Below are 17,845 nucleotides of genomic sequence, written 5' to 3'. Positions count from 1 at the left end.
TTACTATTCTAAATGCTATAAAAATATTATACAAATGTACTTTAAAATATCTATATAATACAAGTGTATCAAAAATAAAGTGAGGCTCGTTTTGTAGTTGATCTAAAGTTAATAATTTATAAATAATAAACTATCATAACAAATTATATATTTTTATGTAAATATTAAATATTTATTTATCAATAAAAAATTATTCAACTAAATAATTAAATTATGTCTAAACATTCTTTTTTATAAATATATTACATAAAAAAAAGCTATATATACCCAATAATGTTTGCTATGTCTATTTCCACAACATAGCATATTAGAATTATAATCAAGTCAATGTTTAAAAATTAAAGAGATTACATTACTCTTAATTATTATGTCCCTTCATTGATGTATTGTTCTTTTTATTATTCTCTCAATAAAAATAAAAATTCTACATCTAATAAACTTTAGATTAAAATTATTTATATTTTTTCACAATTTATTTCCTTGATCCTCAATTTATAATATATATGTCCACCATCAAATCATGATTTATTTGAATGAGTTTGAATATTTCATTCTCTTTTTTTTTGTGTGTGTTTTAGTATAATTTTTAATTAGGGTTCCTTCTATTTCAAATTTTATTATATTACAAAAAATAGCATTTATAATATAATATATATTACTTATTATATTAATTAAAAAAATATTAATTATACATGAAGTATGTATAATTATTATAAAGCAAATTTTTTTAAGAAAAAATAGGAATCAAGTACTTTTTAAATTTGAACAAGGAAATTTGCAACTTGAAAATTAATATAAAACTACTATTGAAAGAAGATATTGTTATTATTATTATTATTATTATTATTATTATTATTATTATTATTATTGAAAAACAAAAGATATTGATGCTGCCATAAGTCATCTGACTTAATTTCTAAACCTATAAGGAAAAAAACAAGTGAAGTTTAGTGGCCCATGAGTAACTATTTTGACACTTAATCGATAATATAAAATACTTAGTTCAATGTGAATTTTAATAGAAAATTGAGTAGAGTAATGTGCCTGAGTCTGGAATTGTTTTGATACTTGTTGATTGAGAGGATATTTGGTTCACCTATCGAGTATAGATAACTGATAAATATTTAAATATGTGAATTAGAGTATTTAGTAAATTTAAAAAAATAGAGCTAATGGCTGATAGGTATCCGATATGAGACTCATTAGCTGCAACTTGTATCATCTCTATTTTTAGAACTGTTTCTTATCAGTTGATAACTGATTTGATTTTATCTTTTATGTAGACCATATCATCATTTTTTATTTAACTCAAAAATTAATATTATTAATGCTTTTATCTTTTTATTTATAATTTTAACATCTTAATAAGCACATTACAACTTATTAAAATATTTTTTTATTATATAAAATATTTATTTATTATAAAAAATACATTTTTACATCAAAAAACTTAAAATTAATTTTAAGTTTTTACTTTATCAATAATAATAATTACTTTATTATTTTATAACTATATTTTTAAAGTTATATAATAATTTTTTATAGAATTTAATTATTTTCTTATTTCAATAATAAAATAAATGATATAATATTATAAATTAATAATTATATACTTAATTTAATAATAAATAATAAAAAAAATATAATAAATTTATAATTTTATACTTATTTTAATAATAAATAAATTATATAATGTATAATCTTATTAGTCATTTTATATATCAACAGCAATGATTAAATATAATTTTATCAAATACTTAACATAAATCGACTACCAATTATTAGTTATTAAATAATAATAATAATTATTAACTAATAGTTATTAACTATACCCAATAGTTAAATCAAACTGAGCAATATAAACGTTGTGGATAGTTGCTAACCATCTACTAGAATGCAATGCACTGACTCTACTCCTGTTTGCAATTCGAGATCCTTGGCTAGTATATCTTCCATTAGTGCAAGGTCCTTATTCTGAATTATGACTGCGAATCAAATTTGAGCTGTTGCGTCACTATTCTCTCCATAATCAAATTTTTATTGCAGAACTTTGATGAGGTGTAGATTTATCACATTTTTTGAGAGGCCAATTTTACAGCTGATTTTTTGACAAATTATGCAAAAAAAATTTCGTTGGGTTTTCATGTTCTTTGACTCTCTGCCGACAGAGATTTCTTCTTGGCTCCTTCATGATATTATGGGCGTTTTTTGTTGCCATTAGTTTGTTTTTGTGAGCTTTACTCACTTTTTTTTACCAAAAAAGAAAAATTTAATGATCGAAGTAAACGAGTCAAAACTGTATTTTTTTTAGATGGTGTATTAAATATAAATCGTAAATTATTAAATTTAATACATGAAATTAAAGTGACGTCAAAATTTAAATGTTATCAACAAATGTCTCTTATTATCTGACATATTATGTATGGACAAAAATCAGTTTATTGTTTAGCAATGAGAATGACATTACAAGAAATTATAGCTCATTTCAAGACTTAATAAAAGGAAGGAAAATCGATGTGATATGCTTGCTCCTTACTGTCTCATTTCATCAGCAAACATTTTCCTCTCCTTGAGGAGGAAGAAAAAGTTAAAACCTCGATGAATTTCCTTAGCAAAATCCCAAAAATGAAACTTTTCCAAAATATCTCTTTAAAAAACAATATTTTTTTTTTAAAAAAATCCACATATATAAAATAATAAATATATTCCAAATTCCCAAACCAATGTGCAGCTGTTTCTCTTTTGGACAGTTTCCTTCACTGGCCAGCAAACCCTTTTTCTTCCCATCTCTCTCTCTCTCTCTCTCTCTCTCTCTTTATATATTTAGAAGGGGAAGCGCACCACCGCCCTCTGCCACCATTTATACACATGACATTCAAACAACCCATCAGTCTCCTAACAAAGAACGAGGACAGGCCTCAGTTTTAAAGCCTTAAAAGCCTCACACATGGACGAGTACTCTTCTCTCCCTCTTACTCCCCAAGAAACCACCCTCACCATCACCACCACCACCACCACCACCACTTCTGATACCACCAACACCACCCCTGCCGCCCCCTCAATTACAACAGCCCCAACTAGTGACACTAATAGTGAAACTAATAATAGTAGTAGTGAAAATGGTAGTAGGAAGTGCAAGGGAAGAGGTGGGCCAGATAATAGTAAGTTTAGATACAGGGGAGTAAGGCAACGAAGCTGGGGCAAATGGGTAGCTGAGATCCGTGAGCCAAGAAAGCGAACTCGTAAGTGGCTCGGAACTTTTGCTACTGCGGAGGACGCAGCTCGAGCTTATGACCGTGCCGCCATCATCCTCTATGGCTCTAGGGCGCAGCTCAATTTGCAACCCTCGAATTCCTCCTCAGCTCAATCCTCTTCTTCCTCCTCTCGCGGCTCGAGCTCTTCCTCCACTCAGACTCTTCGACCCTTGCTTCCTCGTCCTTCCGGCTTTGGCTTCACTTTCTCTCTTTCCGCTTCAATGCCTTGTCCAGCGCCAGCGGCTGTAGCTGCTGCTTCTGGGTTTGGTCCGTACGGGGTTTATCATCATCATCCAAACGTTGTTGCGTCGAGCGTGCTATGTCCTAGTAACATAGTACAGAATCCACAAGAACAAATTATGTCACGCCACTATCAATATCAGTATCAAAGCCCACTTCTTGATGGGTCTAATCTTTACACTGGCGACTCCAGTAGTATCATCCCAGCAACCGCGTATCAAAATCTTAACTATGACCGTAACGATCATAACCGTCATCATCATCATCATCAACAGCAACAAGAACCAAGTTTGTACGAGGATATCAGTTCGCTGGTGGGCTCGGTGGGTTCTAGTTTGTCTCTATCTGGCAATACTCGACCTGTAATTGCACCAGCGGGTCAGGATCCGGTTATGCATGTTGGACCCAGATCTCCGTCGCTCTGGCCTTTGACAAGTGATGATGAATACCCACCATCTAGTCTTTGGGACTATGGGGATCCTTCCTTATTTGATCTATGAGTTCTCGATGATGAGGATAAATTTGCATGGGGATTTTTTGGAGATGCTAGAAAACAGTATAAGGTGTGTTTGAAATTGATCTTCTTCACCAATATTAGCTTGCATGCAAGTCTATTCGTCTTGGCATGTACAGATCTCTCTCTTTCTATTAGTTAATGGAGAAATTTTATGGGTGCAGTTGGGATTGATTAATCACCCTTTGAGATGAAGATTTTCGAAAGAAGAAAGTGATTAAAGATTTGATTCTACCATAGATGGTTGGAAAGAGAGGATGTTAGCAATTGCATGTTTTGTTTAAATAAAGCTGAGAAAGATCTCTCTGAAGGCAAGTTATTGATTTTTGCTTTTCTTAAGGTAAAGGTTGCTTGCTTCGATCTTAATTTAGGCAGGTAATTAATTATTAAGATTTTAGATTTTTTTATATATATGGAGTTTGGTAATGAGAAGAATTTATTGTCATCAGTTAGGGTTTGGCGACTAGAATGAGTAGTTTGGTGTTTGGACTGAAAGAAAACAAATTGTTGTAGAGCAGAAATATTGCTGTCTTCTGCAATTCAAGTAATGAGAAATTTTCAAGAATTTTCCCTTGTATATATTCCCTGAAAAAGTTCCTTCTTTTTTAACTTTTGTCATTTGTGATAAGAGTTTCCATCACTTTGTGTTGCCAAAGGGAAACATAAAAAAGAATTTTTTTGTTAAAAAAAAGAGAAGCAAGAAAATAAAAGAGAAGAAGAAGAAGAAAGGAGGAGGAGAAGAGATGTAGAATGTATATATATTATTTGAGAGTTTACTTGAAATTTATGCAGTGTATATATGCCCATATTTATCAGTAACTAATTGGTATACAATTCCCAGATATTGGTGAAATCGGTGAGTCATGCATGATTAAGAGATTTTTGATGAACAACAATTGGGTTTTCAAGATGCTTCAGAAACTATATACATAAAGGATTAATCTGCTTTTTTTGAGTGTCGTGAAAGATAGAACTCAGGGAACGAAGAGCAAGAGTTTAAGACGTAATCAGTTAGGGAGGTATGTAGTTAGCAAGATTATATGCTCAACGTTAGTGGTGGTTAATTATGTCTCTGCTGAGTGATGTAGAACTTGAATTGAATATGACATTTTGTTGATTTCTTCTCTTTTGGGAAGATTTGTAATATATTTCTATGCACATAAAAATATTGTTCTCTTCTTCACAAAAATGTGAACCCCACCTGTAATATCAAGAGGAAGTTTTATTAGTTACTCTTTAATTACATAATCTTCTTGCAATAAGATTAAATCTACATCTCATAATTCATAGAATAATTGAAATTTTGTGAGCATATGGTGTATTAAATATTTATACACTAGAAGTATCTTATAATTTTTTTTTATAAAAAGTATATCTCATATGATCGTAAAATGATGATATATATATATATACACGTTAGGTGCACTTAATGGTTTGTCTTCCTTTTGAGTACCAGTAACAAGAACATCCTATTTATATGTCTACTCTTAGTTCACTTACCACTTGAGTCGATTATGAAATGGTCGAGTGTCTAATTGCAATATTAGGAATTCTGTATACAGCTCTCATCAATGTCATGGAAGCAAAAGCTTTCTGGATCATATATATAATCAGAACTAAAGTTTCACTCGACATTATGGTATAATCAATTTTAGCTATTCGCCATTACAATGAAGAAATGAGAGGGAGATGAATTTGAGAACAGAAATTACTATTTGTTTAAGAAAATAGTAAGAAATTGAAAGCGAAAATGTAGCAACGGGAGTCAAGCCAAATTGGCTTAAGTTATTTTAATAAAGGTATCTCAAACGCAACAAATAATCTTGCCAACAGTTTTCAGTACTTTTTGAGTCAGAGAAAATCTCACAGAGTTAGTGTTCATCTTGATTAACTCACTAGGTCTCTTCTTCCTCAGGATACACCCCATAAACATTGGTCTTTGTTTTTGCATAATTGGTTTGCTTGGAAGCTTAAGTTAATCGCATCCTCTAGCAAAATCATGTGTACCCAAAAAAATTCTGTTTTAATTTATTGCTCATAGTATATTTATGTCTCTAATTAATTCAATTAAAAACAAATTATTTAAACTAATGAAGTTTATCTATTTATTAAAAATAAAAAGTATTATATACATTATAATCAGATTAATTATAACTGAATTAATTTGACACATTCAAAAATGCAAATTAAAAAAATTATACAATAAAATGTATATAACAATCCAATCAAAGACTTGAATACGTAGGAGCTTAATTTGATTAGAAAGCATTTATTAAGTCGATTAATCAATATATGGTTTATTTGATATAAGCTAGATTTTATATAAAAAGGTGTATTTATATAAATATAAGGTGTACTTATATAAAAAGATGATAACCTCAACCATAGTTAACTGCATTCTTATCATAAGGTTTAAAGTTCAAAAAGGTGTTGATGAGAGTACACATAACCGTGATGTTGTTACTTGGAATGCTATGTTGACAGGATTTGCAAGAGATGGACAAGTTAAATGTTGTGGAGAATATGTTTGATGAAATGCCCAAAAGAGATATTTTGTGGAGTCCAAGGGTCATGGCTGTCTACATAATGGAAAGCTTGAGCACATCACAATGGATAAATAGATAGTTTTAGAAAAAAAAAAAATATTAAATAAAATTTACATTTATATTAAACATATAATTCATTTTATTTAAAATAAATTTCACATTTAATATATATTATATCAAATAAAAAAATTAATTTATAAATAAATTTCATCATAGAATATATTTATAAATGAAATAGAATAATTTTGAATTTTTTTAAATATATATAATAATTTTGTATTTTTATTAAATTTTATAATAATATTTTTTTTGTGATTTTATTAATTATGAAAAATAGATATCATTGTATATCAAATCATTATATATATATATATATATATATATATATATATATATATATATATACACACACATAAAGTGTCAACATGGTAATGATATTATCTACAATAATTGATATACATATATAACTACTACTTGAAACCCAAAGCCACTTGTTTGCTGTCAAAATTCCACCACCTCCACCACCACTAGAATGTCATCCCAAGACTCCCAACCATTCCACTGGTACTCGAGTACAGATCTCAACAACAATGATTTCGAGATCCATGGCCGCACTCTCTTCTTCATCGTCATCCTCTTCGCTGTAATAGTCCTCATCGCCATCCTATTCTGGGTTTGTCGCTGCCAACACCACCACTTCCCCTCACATCCATCACCCCACGCGCCACCCTATCAGCCGCAGGGGCAGGGCCTCCATCCCACCAAAATTAAATCTTTGCTGATAACTCTGTACCAGTCATCATCGTCGTCTTCAGGTGGGAGCAATGACGGCAATAGTACTGTATTTGTGGAAGGTGAGTGCTGCATATGTCTAGGAATATTTGAAGATGGAGATAAGGTTAAGGTGTTGCCGCAGTGCCACCATTGTTTCCATAGTGAGTGTGTTGATAAGTGGCTTATAGATCGGTCTAGTTGCCCTCTCTGCAGAGCTTCCCTGCTTCAGGGTGACTCTGAATCCCCTGTTCTCTCCATCTTAGCATAGTAAATCATACTAATTAACCCTTTTTCTTTAATCTTGGGTTCTAAAATTTTTGGATTGTTAATTATGGATATTATACCTGCAAATCAATCATGATTATGTGTGATTTTCTAATTATATATCATAAACAATATGACATTAAATTATTAGTGTTTTTTTTTAATTTTAAGGTAAATTACATGAAAATTATTATTTAATCCATAAATTTTAACTGATATTATAATTTGATCCTTATATTTTAAAAATTAAATAATTTAGTATGTTATTTATACTTTCGTTAAAATTAAAAGTCTTTCTATCAAATATTACCATTAATTAAAATAAAAAAATAAATATTTTTTTTATCAAAATTAAAAAAAAATTTACTATTTAATTCTTGATGTTTGATCGATATTATGATTTAACCTATATATTTTGGATTATTAATTATGGATATTATACCTGCAAATCAATATTACAATTTGATTTATATATTTTGAAAATGGAATGATTTAGTTATTCACTTATTTACCTTCTAATTAAAATTAATTGTTACCAAATAAATTAATTCTTTTTATTATATAGAAAGAATTCAAGAAAAAAATTTTAATAAGAACCAAGTTAATAAAAAAAATAAATTCTAATAATTTAAGAAATTATACATGGACTAAATCATCAATTTAAAAAATATAAAGACATTGGAACTAAATATTAAATTAATTAACTAAATATTATAATATCAATTATTAAATGGACAAAATTATAATATCAATCAAAATTAATGAACAAAATTAATTTTAGAAATTATACATGGACAAAATTATAATATCAATCAAAATTAATGAACTAAATATAAAATTTTTTTTAATTAAATAAAGTATATATTTTAATAATATTAAATGGAAGTAGTTCTATTTTTTATAAAAGTACAAATAAGAGATTAAATCATTTAATTTTAAAAATATAAAAATCAAATCATAATATCAATTAAAACCTAAGACCAAGTAGTAAAATACCCTAAACTATAATATGTTTGTTGTCCTTAAATACAAGACCCTCTTTTCTTTAATTATATTTTAAATATTTAATATATATTTATTAATTAAATTTTAAAATTCAACATATGTTGAATCTAAGAAATGAAATTAAAGTTGATATATATAAAAACTTTGTCATTTTTAAGTACTTCTTTGATTCCCTTGATGGAATTCTCATTCCTAATTATCCAATAAACACTGATTAAAACAATTTTTTTTTAATTTTATCTCATAATTAACCACTAAACACATTTAAAATAACCCAAAAGAGTGGAAATCTTTTTATGACTTCAGAGATCCTTTCTGGCAGCAGGCCCATATAGCCCATCTTCAGCCCTTAGTCTATCAATGTAACTCCTAACCTCTGCTGCTATCATCCTTTGCATGATGGTCAACAAACAAGTCTCCTCTATCTGCACCCCACATTTATCCTCCCTCCCCTCCTCACCACTCTCCTCTCCGCCATCTTCCTCCACCTTCTCTCCCACCGTCGCCACTGTAACAAACCCATCCCCTGGCGGAGATAAAGTCAACGAAGTCTCAGGCCCCACAATCCCCGCATCCCTATTAAAACTACTATGCTCTGGAGATGCACCCAAATATTGCCTCTTAATTCCAGAATCAGACCCCGATCCCGACTCAGTCGAAACATCCACACACGGGCGTTTAATCACCGAGTTTGACTCAGACGAAGCGGAAGACAAATCGGCAGCGCGTTTACGACGTAAAGTTGAGTTCCAATGATTTTTGATGGCATTATCAGTACGACCAGGCAAAAGTCTAGCAATGGTGGCCCATTTATTACCATGAACGGTATGAGCCTGAACAATAATAGCATCCTCAGCCGGAGTAAAAGGGCGATGCTGAACCTCCGGGGAGAGCTGGTTACACCAGCGAAGCCTGCAAGATTTTCCAGAACGACCAGGGATACCAGTGCTAATGAGGGACCAATTTCTAGGTCCATGCTGCTGAACAAGCTTGATTAGATTAGCATCTTCTTGGGGGCTCCAAGAGCCTTTGATCCGGTCACCGGAATTAAAAGAAGCCATGAAAAATCAAGAATCGAGAGAAAATAGAAATAGAAAAAAGGATTGTGTGTGTGTGTGAATGTGGGAAGTTGAACAAGGGTTTTAATACACGAGAGAGGATGATGAAGGAGGAGGAAGAAGAGGCTGTTGGGTGTGAACCGTAAAACCGCACGATGACACAACGACTGTGGTGGTTAGAGGCGCGTTTGTTTTTGTTTTGAAGTGGGTGTGGGGAAGATAGGGAAGTTATAACAGAGTAACGGACTCTTATTTTTTTTATTGTTATTATTTATTTGGAAGCATTAATTAATTAATTAGTTAATTAATTAAAATTAAACGAAAAGACGGTGAGTTTAACGGCGGAGATTATGGTTACGGAAGAGTTGCAGTTATTTACAGAGGAAAATAGGTAGTTAAGATATATAAATATTAATTTTTTTTTTAATAAATAAATAAGAGTGTCAGTTAAGAGTTAGACAGGTGAAAGAAGTGTCAAAGAACTGCACACGGCTATTACGGGAGTTAGTTGAAAGGAAGAGAAGAGTTTTTGTAACGGAATTTTTGCACTTTAATAAGACGGTTATTTATTTATTTTTATTTATTATTATTTATTAATTTAAATTTAAATTCAAATATTATAATTTTAAATTATTAAATTAATTTATTAATACTTAATTACGATACTAGTAATTAAAGATAAATATTAAAAAATTAAAAATAGATTTTTCTCTTAAATAGATTAGATATATTATCAAAATTATGATAATTTTGATAAAATTTTTATTCTTATATAAATTCAACGCATACACTCTTCATAAGCGATATGAGACGCCGAAGTGTCAGCCCACAGAATCAGACGGACATTAAAAATTAATGAAAGGACATTGTGTTGATCCCTTTAAAATTATGAAGGGAAAGGAGGAGTCCATTTTAATGGAGAAAAGATGTGAAATTTGACAAGAAATCACATTGTTTTCAATTGCCCCACCCATTGACTATGTTGCCCTATTACAAATTCCCCAACATTATACATGAATCCTTAAGATATTCTTTGTTTTGCTTTAAAAAGAAAAAAATCTTATATATACTTTGCAATCAACACATTCATAATTCATAACACAATTAACGTAATCGTTATATGTACAACAGGTGAATATATATAGCGATTGTGTATGGTATTATAACAAAAGGGGAATTTGTGAAAAAATTCAATCACAAGGGACCAAATAAAAATTTTTATATATATGAGAAAATAGAAATATTAATGCAACTATTGAGAAGGCAAAAAGAACCTCTGCCTCTTGCTTCTAATGCGATAATTTGAAGGCATAGAGGATGAAGAAATTCTACTCAAAAATACATTGAGTGATTGTTTGATAGTGCTAAGTGAAACTCCTTCCTCTTTAGAATCTTTATTGCACAGTATAAGAATGCTTTTAACTCTTCCTCCTACACTTGCAATATCTGCTCTAACTATGCTCAGTCTAAGGCCTTTGAGCACCCTGATGAGTTCCGAGAACACCTCTGGCCGATCGTCGCAGCAAAAGGACACCCTCACGAAGATGTCGTCTTCTTTGTTCTTCTTGTTGCTTGTGGAGCTTAAATCTTGAGAAATATCATCAGACTCATCGACGTCTACTGTTACTTCGTCGAATTCTGTTGGAATTGTGATGCTTTTGCTTACTTCCATTGCTTTTCCCTTAAGATCTCTTACTTGATCAATCACACTTGCTAGGAGAGCTGCCTTGTCCATCTGCTCAAGAAAAAAAAAAAAGAATTATGTTCTTCTATTGGTGAAATTTATCAAAGATTAGCAAGAAAACCAGTTGCAGAACATTAATTTAGAGACTAAAACAGGAGGAAGCTGTAGTTCAAGAAAAACTTTTCTTACTGTTTCTGCTTTCAATTGAGCTGAATTTTCTTGTTTCTTGCATTACTAAGTGATGGGATTGTAAAAAATGGCTAATTACCAGGAAGAAAATGCACCCAGATTTTAGATATTCCCCTGCCACCCTTATTTAAGGATTGTTATCAAAACCATTGAGCACAGAAATGGAGGAATATGAACACAACCTACCATATTTGATGAGACTACATGTGTCTGTGTTGATGAGAGTGAAAAGAGAGGAACAGAGAGAGAGAAAACAGAGGTATCAACCTTATCTGATTTGGGAATTAGTTTCCTCAGAATGCCAAGCTGCGCATTAATCCGGTCCCTGCGCCGCTTCTCAGCTTGGCTATGGCTCTTGGAAACAGAAGCAGCTTTATCTTCTGCAGCCTCTTGAACTGGTATTGTAGACCACGAGGGAAATCCATGGCTAGCCTCTTGAATCGGTATCGACCAAGAAGGAAGTCCATTAATTTGGGAGGTGGCAGAGGTTGAAGTTGAAGTATGAGGCATTAGCAGGTATGGAAACAAACTGGACTCACCATATGCGGTAGAATTGCCTGCGGACCAGTTTGCTTCTGGAGGCGCAACCGGCCATCCAGAAGAGTAGCGATCTTCCATATCAAAAAGAAACCTTTCTCAAATCTAACTACAATTCCCTCCTGCTTTTTATCTCACAATCTACAGCTACTGTTCCTGCACTAATAATGTGTGATCTGCATGTATTGATTGTGATTGGTGTGATGTCTAGCAACCATTAATTGGTCAAATGAAAATCGTGTTTGGCCATATTCGGATGTCACCTCAGTGTGAATTTTTCTTTGATAATTCAGCAAACAATTTTAACTCTATATGAAGATCAAAAAGATTTACAACCCAAAGGGTTTAAAAAACAAAGAATGAAATAGCATGAAATAAGATGAACAAGTTTTATATACAAGCAATTGAACAAAGAATAGCTATTCTACGGCCATGGAATAACCATTTCATCCATAGTATATTCCATTCTGCAAACCAATGCAGAGGTCCCCAGTCTTGCTCTCACACTGTTTGCTAATAACAACTTTCTAAGATGGGAATGGATATGGAAGAAGCTGATATAATTGTAGACTGTCCTGATTACTGTAGCTGATCTAAGAAATTATTATCATCATTACAGTACTTGTAGTAAAATTTTACAAGCTTTGGATATTGATAGAGATGTAGCGTGTTGAATGGTGAAAAATGATCCATAAGCCAACCCCATTACTGTAAAATTCTGATGACACTTAACCTAGGACATGTCTTATTTTTTCATGTAAAGTTTTCAATTCTTGAAAGACTAAGACTTGCAAATGAACCCACAACCAGCTGGTCCATTGATTGTGGTTCTGCAATGGGGCAAGAAAAACAAAACAAAGGGAGGAGTTTTGTTCTTAAAAACAATCATCTTTGATTTGAATTAGTCTTTTTATCTCTCTTTAAGTTCATCTAAAAAATGATCTCCAATGACAAAGAGGCCATTCATCCTTGGTGGCTTTCTTTGTCCATTTCCATTTATTCTAAGAGTTAAAAAGAGTGTCCTATTGTCCTGCACAACCAAACAAAAGTCCTTCAATTACCTATCACCAGTTGGTCACTATGCAGGGCCCCTTTGGCACACAAGTATTGTAACTCACAATAAAGAGGATTTAAAAGATTGATACGACCTTTGATCAACCAATCAATTTCCCCAACTTTCTATCTCTCAGGATTGTGTGGTCTCAATAATTCTTTCCATCATTCCATTAGTAACTATTCAGGATAGTCTTTTCATTTCTTTCTTCTATTTTCTCCCCAGCCAAACGATCAAATCTTGAAAAAAAAAATTAATTTCTAACATTTTCAAGAAACATAACAAAAATGTGCAAAATGTAGGTGCATACAGGTAAATGAATATAATGAGCTAAGCTTAATAATTGAAGCAGCAAAGCTCAATAAGTTGGCTATGTGCAGCCATTGTTGTTTGCGGCAAAAGCATAAAACCACAAAGAAGAGATAAGCTTGCAAGATCATTGATGGATTTTGCAACTTAGCTAGCTCATCAAAAGTTGAAAAAAAAAAAAAAAAAAAAAAGAAGAAGAAGAAAAAGCTCTAGCAGACAGCTCGTGCTTGAGTTAGATGATGGCGTAGGAAATAAGGTTCTATGGACCCTCCTATCTGGTCAGCATTTGCCCAAAAGTTGTGGGGTTTTAGTCTTCTTTAATCTACCGTCCAATCTCCACTTGTGAAATTATATTCCTCCATAGGTTCATAAACTTATCACTAGAGATGCTGATAGTTGATAGATAATAATTATTTGATTAATTATTTTTATTTAATTTTAGATTAGGAATATAAAAAGAGTGAAGATTCGAATTTTGAATATATCATATGAATAATATGCTTTTGATCACTAAATCAAGTTAGGTTAAGCTAATTATCATTAATTATTATTGATAATATATTAAATTCAATCTCATCCGATTCAAGATGATTATGGTTAAATCCAAGTTTAATCAATTCCAGCTATAATTTAATCGGTTCAATGCCAATCCAAGCGTGAATTGCGCCCATATCTAATATAACGAAAAATTTTAAAATATAATTATTGTATATACAACGATGATAATAATAATAATAATAATACCATTATGTGATAAATTGCAATATATATGTAGTTGGTCCATGGTTGAGGTCTCACGTGAAGCGTGCTCATTGGGCTAATCTTTCGAGATCACACATCGACTGCTATGACGTGTGTGTATGAATTATATAAGAACAATGACAATAGTCTATTCTTGTCCTTGACCCAAGTGCGCATGTATTCTGCCTCAACGAAAGAGAAATATACATGTGGTAATATAACAAGGATTAAGCACCATAATCACCAACAAATGAAATACAAAAGTGGGGGCATCTGTTGGCATTCCCAAATGCAAATCTTTGATACATAAATGCGGGCCAAACAACTTTTGAACATGAATGCATGTATCTCGTCTTAAAATACCTTTAAAATCCTACCCCATAAGTGCCTGACGTCAAAACAGTATGATCTTTAATGGGTAACCGAAAATGCAGAATCCCTTTGAACTTCACCTTAGTACTCATTGAAATGGATTGCACCAACTTTCCAGACAACATAAGTTGTTGCAAACATAACTGTGCTGATGAAAACAAATGAAAACACTATCACAAATAGATCAGCACCTCCTGGAAACTCAAATGTCCATCCTTCCTTTGGCATCCCTCTGTCACTGTCATCAAACAAGTTTGTAGGGGCTTCTGGAAGGCCAGATCTCTTCTTTCCCTTTTCACTTTCCTTCAGAGCATCTAGTACTTTGCTGCCCATTTCTGATTTTGATGCCTTTGATTCCGTATAACGACTGAGAACCCTGGCAGCCTTTAGTCTCTCTCTTGCTGTTAGAGGTGATCTTTTGGCTGTAGATTGGAAGTCAGGTTGTCTCTCCGGCTTCACATCTGATGGAATTGTGGAACCACTAGAAACTCCAGAGGTTTGAGGTCCTGGCTCATTATCAACACTAGTTTGGAGCTGGCTAGTTCCTCCAGGAGAATCCAAGGATGAAAGCTGATTATTAGAAATTGAACCTTCAGCACTACCAGGACTATTATCACTGGTGTCCGTAGCAAGACGATCACTGTCTGCAACTGAAAGACACATTCCCCTTCCCTTTGTATGAACCCTTGAACCAATCATTCCCAGGGGAAAAATGACTTGGTTAGTCTTAGATGATGAAGCTCGAAGAGAAGATCTTGACACATGCTGGTACATAGCTGGCAACTTTTAATCAAGAAACACTTTTCTAAGTAATCATTAGGCATAAATACGTCTACACCACATTTTATTTGTTAGAGATTAAAATCGTACATCTAAAAAATGCAAAAGAAGTTGAGGCTTCTGAACAATTTATGACCTCTAATCTTAACACCTGGGTTTTAAGGTTAGACTTAGGTTTTCTAATATGGTATGAAGCTGAGTCTACACTCCCCATTATTCACGTTCGCATTGCCTTTGTCTTTTCCATGTGTTTGCCCATTTACACCTAAAGAATACAAAATAGGTTAAGGCCTAATAACATTTTAGGATCTCTAATCTTAACACCTGGGAAGTTAGACTTGGTTTTCTAATATTGTTTTAATGGTAAGTATTTTAGCTGCTAAGTGGCAAATATGCAACAAAGACAAAAAGAAGTGTAAAATTCTCCTGTCAAAAGATTTGAAATTCATTCCAACATATTTGTTAAATGTTTTTCACTTCTATCATTTATAGAAACAGAGCTTTGAACTATTAAAATCGACATGAAACAGGATCACTTTGAAAACATTACATATTCCTAATTCAGAAAAAAGTAACCATGGTTGCAATTTGTTGACTATTCTGAAGTTATATTCTAGGTTCATGCAATTAGCACAGAAAGGGATATATACCCTACTTTTTCTGTGGTGAAGCCTGATATGGACAATAATTCTGAGCCCAAAGACATAGACTATGTCCCTACCATGATCAATTGATCTTATAATACTACAATTAATTTCCAATATACAGCTAGAGAAGAAAACACATAGTAAAAGTGTCATAAATTTCTTAACAACGCATGACTGGTAATGAGTACACTTGATGCAAGATGGAGCAAGCTGCCTGCTAGTGTTTCAATTTTTCCATTTTTTCATTAGCTGTAATAGGAGACGAACTGTAGGAAAGAACTAACAACATAAGCTTTAAACAAACAGGTGTACATCTTTAAATATTACATGCACATTAGTCAGTAGCAGGAACATTCCCCTCATAATTTATGGTTTAGACTTGTTATGGAGGTGGAAGCAACAGGTCAAGTAGTTCAAGCTCCCCTTCACCACTCTCCTCCCTCTTTCTGTTATCTTAACAGCAAACAAATAGAATGGTTATACTGATTTGGGAAAGAGAAAAAAAAGAGGCAGAAAAGTAAGAGTTTGTTATATGAGTTGATCTTGGTGGGACAGCTTCTTCATGTTGAGAGAGAGACAAACAAAACAATGATTTTTTGCAGAGTACTACATTTCTTTCCCTAAAATCATATAAAACATTATAATTTTAAATTAAATCCCCAAAATATTAACAGAAGGCAAACCTAGAAGGATTGAGGAATTGCAGTCAAAAGATGCAAGGACAAAAAGACTAGATCTTATGAATTGAAAACTCAACATTGCCATATTACAAGAATTGGCTGAAAACCCCACCCCTCTCTCTTAAATGTGCCTTATCATTATTGCAGAATAACAAGCCAAATCATTTGAAAATAGAATTTCATTTTGCTAAACATGAAACAAAGGTCACTGCATTAACTAAACAGGCGGATAAAAAAGGAATATGGTCAACAAATTGTTCTTCATTTTCACAATCAATACAGCCAATTAAGAGCCAATTCTCTGGAATTTCATCATGAATGCTTAAATTTCTCATGCAACCAAAAGAAGTGGAGAGCATAGAATCCAAAACAATATGCAATTATCAGTCTAAACATCACTAGTATTGCCCAATAGACTAACAGCCCTAAAAGCTTCTAAACAGTTTTTAAAAAAAGAAAAAAAAAAAAAAAAAACGTTACCTTCACACTACTAAAGACTTGTTTGAGATTAAGGTTATAACCTACTTTCTGAAAAAGCACAATTTTAGGTACCGTTGAAAAAGCAGTCCCAAAAGCTATTTAGTTGTTTAGAGTCCTTATAACTAAAATATGTCAAATTTAACTCAAAATCAATTTTAATGGTATCTAACTGATATTATATTAAGTTATCAAACAGCAGCTAAAATAACAATGCCAAAAGGGCCCTAAATGCTATAACTGTTAGATAACAAAGCTTCACTTTTCTTTTAAAGTCTGAAATGTGTCTTAATTCATCTGTAAAAATTCACCCAGATAAAGAACAGGCACAAATTGTAGGTCATCTAACACTGGCAAAGTATCAAAGAAAGTGTAAATTAAGAGTTCAAGCAATTGAAAATGAATAACCCAAAAGAGATTAAAAGGATTCAAAACTTAAACAGTAGTTAAAGTGAGGTCAGGCAGCGTAAGCAAATTGAGAGGAAAGATGAGAGACAAGCGAAGTAAAGAGAAAAGACATTACCTTTGAGTTGAACCCAACAGAATTGAGAGAAATTGCCATTTCTATGTCTCAACCATATAGATTAGTCCAGAATTACAACAGAGGCACAAGCAACTCAGAAGACGATTTTGAGCTTTGTGTATTTGTGGCAGTGAAGTGGATGACCTGTAACTACAAGAAGGGGATGAGCCCTTCGCAATACCACTTTCTTTTATAGC

At 32.2% G+C, this 17,845-nt stretch overlaps 5 protein-coding genes across 6 annotated transcripts; 2 read left to right on the top strand and 3 right to left on the bottom strand.

Moving 5' to 3' along the window:
- The first annotated feature begins 2,735 nt into the window (after positions 1–2,735).
- LOC110647718 (ethylene-responsive transcription factor ABI4-like) lies at positions 2,736–4,585 on the top strand. Its single transcript, XM_058152088.1, has 2 exons — positions 2,736–4,057; positions 4,173–4,585. Exon 1 carries the CDS (start codon positions 2,948–2,950, stop codon positions 3,992–3,994), a length of 1,047 nt encoding a protein of 348 aa, XP_058008071.1. The 5' UTR covers positions 2,736–2,947; the 3' UTR covers positions 3,995–4,057; positions 4,173–4,585.
- Positions 4,586–6,998: 2,413 nt separating this feature from the next.
- On the top strand, positions 6,999–7,627 carry LOC110647720 (RING-H2 finger protein ATL66). Its single transcript, XM_021801678.2, has one exon. It carries the CDS (start codon positions 7,087–7,089, stop codon positions 7,594–7,596), a length of 510 nt encoding a protein of 169 aa, XP_021657370.2. The 5' UTR covers positions 6,999–7,086; the 3' UTR covers positions 7,597–7,627.
- Positions 7,628–8,813: 1,186 nt separating this feature from the next.
- Positions 8,814–10,033, bottom strand: LOC110647721 (transcription factor MYB73). The gene has a single exon (XM_021801679.2). It carries the CDS (start codon positions 9,656–9,658, stop codon positions 8,900–8,902), a length of 759 nt encoding a protein of 252 aa, XP_021657371.2. The 5' UTR covers positions 9,659–10,033; the 3' UTR covers positions 8,814–8,899.
- An 824-nt stretch (positions 10,034–10,857) lies between these two features.
- LOC110647710 (transcription factor bHLH51) lies at positions 10,858–12,193 on the bottom strand. Its single transcript, XM_021801664.2, has 2 exons — positions 11,796–12,193; positions 10,858–11,390 (listed from the first exon to the last, which is right to left on the bottom strand). The coding sequence occupies exons 1-2, from the start codon at positions 12,144–12,146 to the stop codon at positions 10,908–10,910; spliced, it is 834 nt and encodes a 277-aa protein (XP_021657356.2). The 5' UTR covers positions 12,147–12,193; the 3' UTR covers positions 10,858–10,907.
- A 2,227-nt stretch (positions 12,194–14,420) lies between these two features.
- LOC110647719 (uncharacterized) lies at positions 14,421–17,816 on the bottom strand. Of its 2 annotated transcripts, none has more exons than XM_021801674.2 (2): positions 17,649–17,816; positions 14,421–15,324 (listed from the first exon to the last, which is right to left on the bottom strand). In XM_021801674.2, the coding sequence occupies exons 1-2, from the start codon at positions 17,685–17,687 to the stop codon at positions 14,623–14,625; spliced, it is 741 nt and encodes a 246-aa protein (XP_021657366.1). In that variant the 5' UTR covers positions 17,688–17,816; the 3' UTR covers positions 14,421–14,622. The 2 variants fall into 2 exon arrangements, with proteins under 2 accessions (XP_021657366.1, XP_021657368.1); XM_021801676.2 differs by having other exon boundaries at positions 14,421–15,306; positions 17,649–17,807.
- Between the last annotated feature and the right edge of the window lie 29 nt (positions 17,817–17,845).

This window comes from Hevea brasiliensis, chromosome 8 (assembly GCF_030052815.1).
Source record: "Hevea brasiliensis isolate MT/VB/25A 57/8 chromosome 8, ASM3005281v1, whole genome shotgun sequence".
NCBI classification, from domain to species: Eukaryota; Viridiplantae; Streptophyta; class Magnoliopsida; order Malpighiales; family Euphorbiaceae; genus Hevea; species Hevea brasiliensis.
Note: the sequence above shows the minus strand (reverse complement) of the source record. Positions and strands in the feature narration are given on the sequence as shown.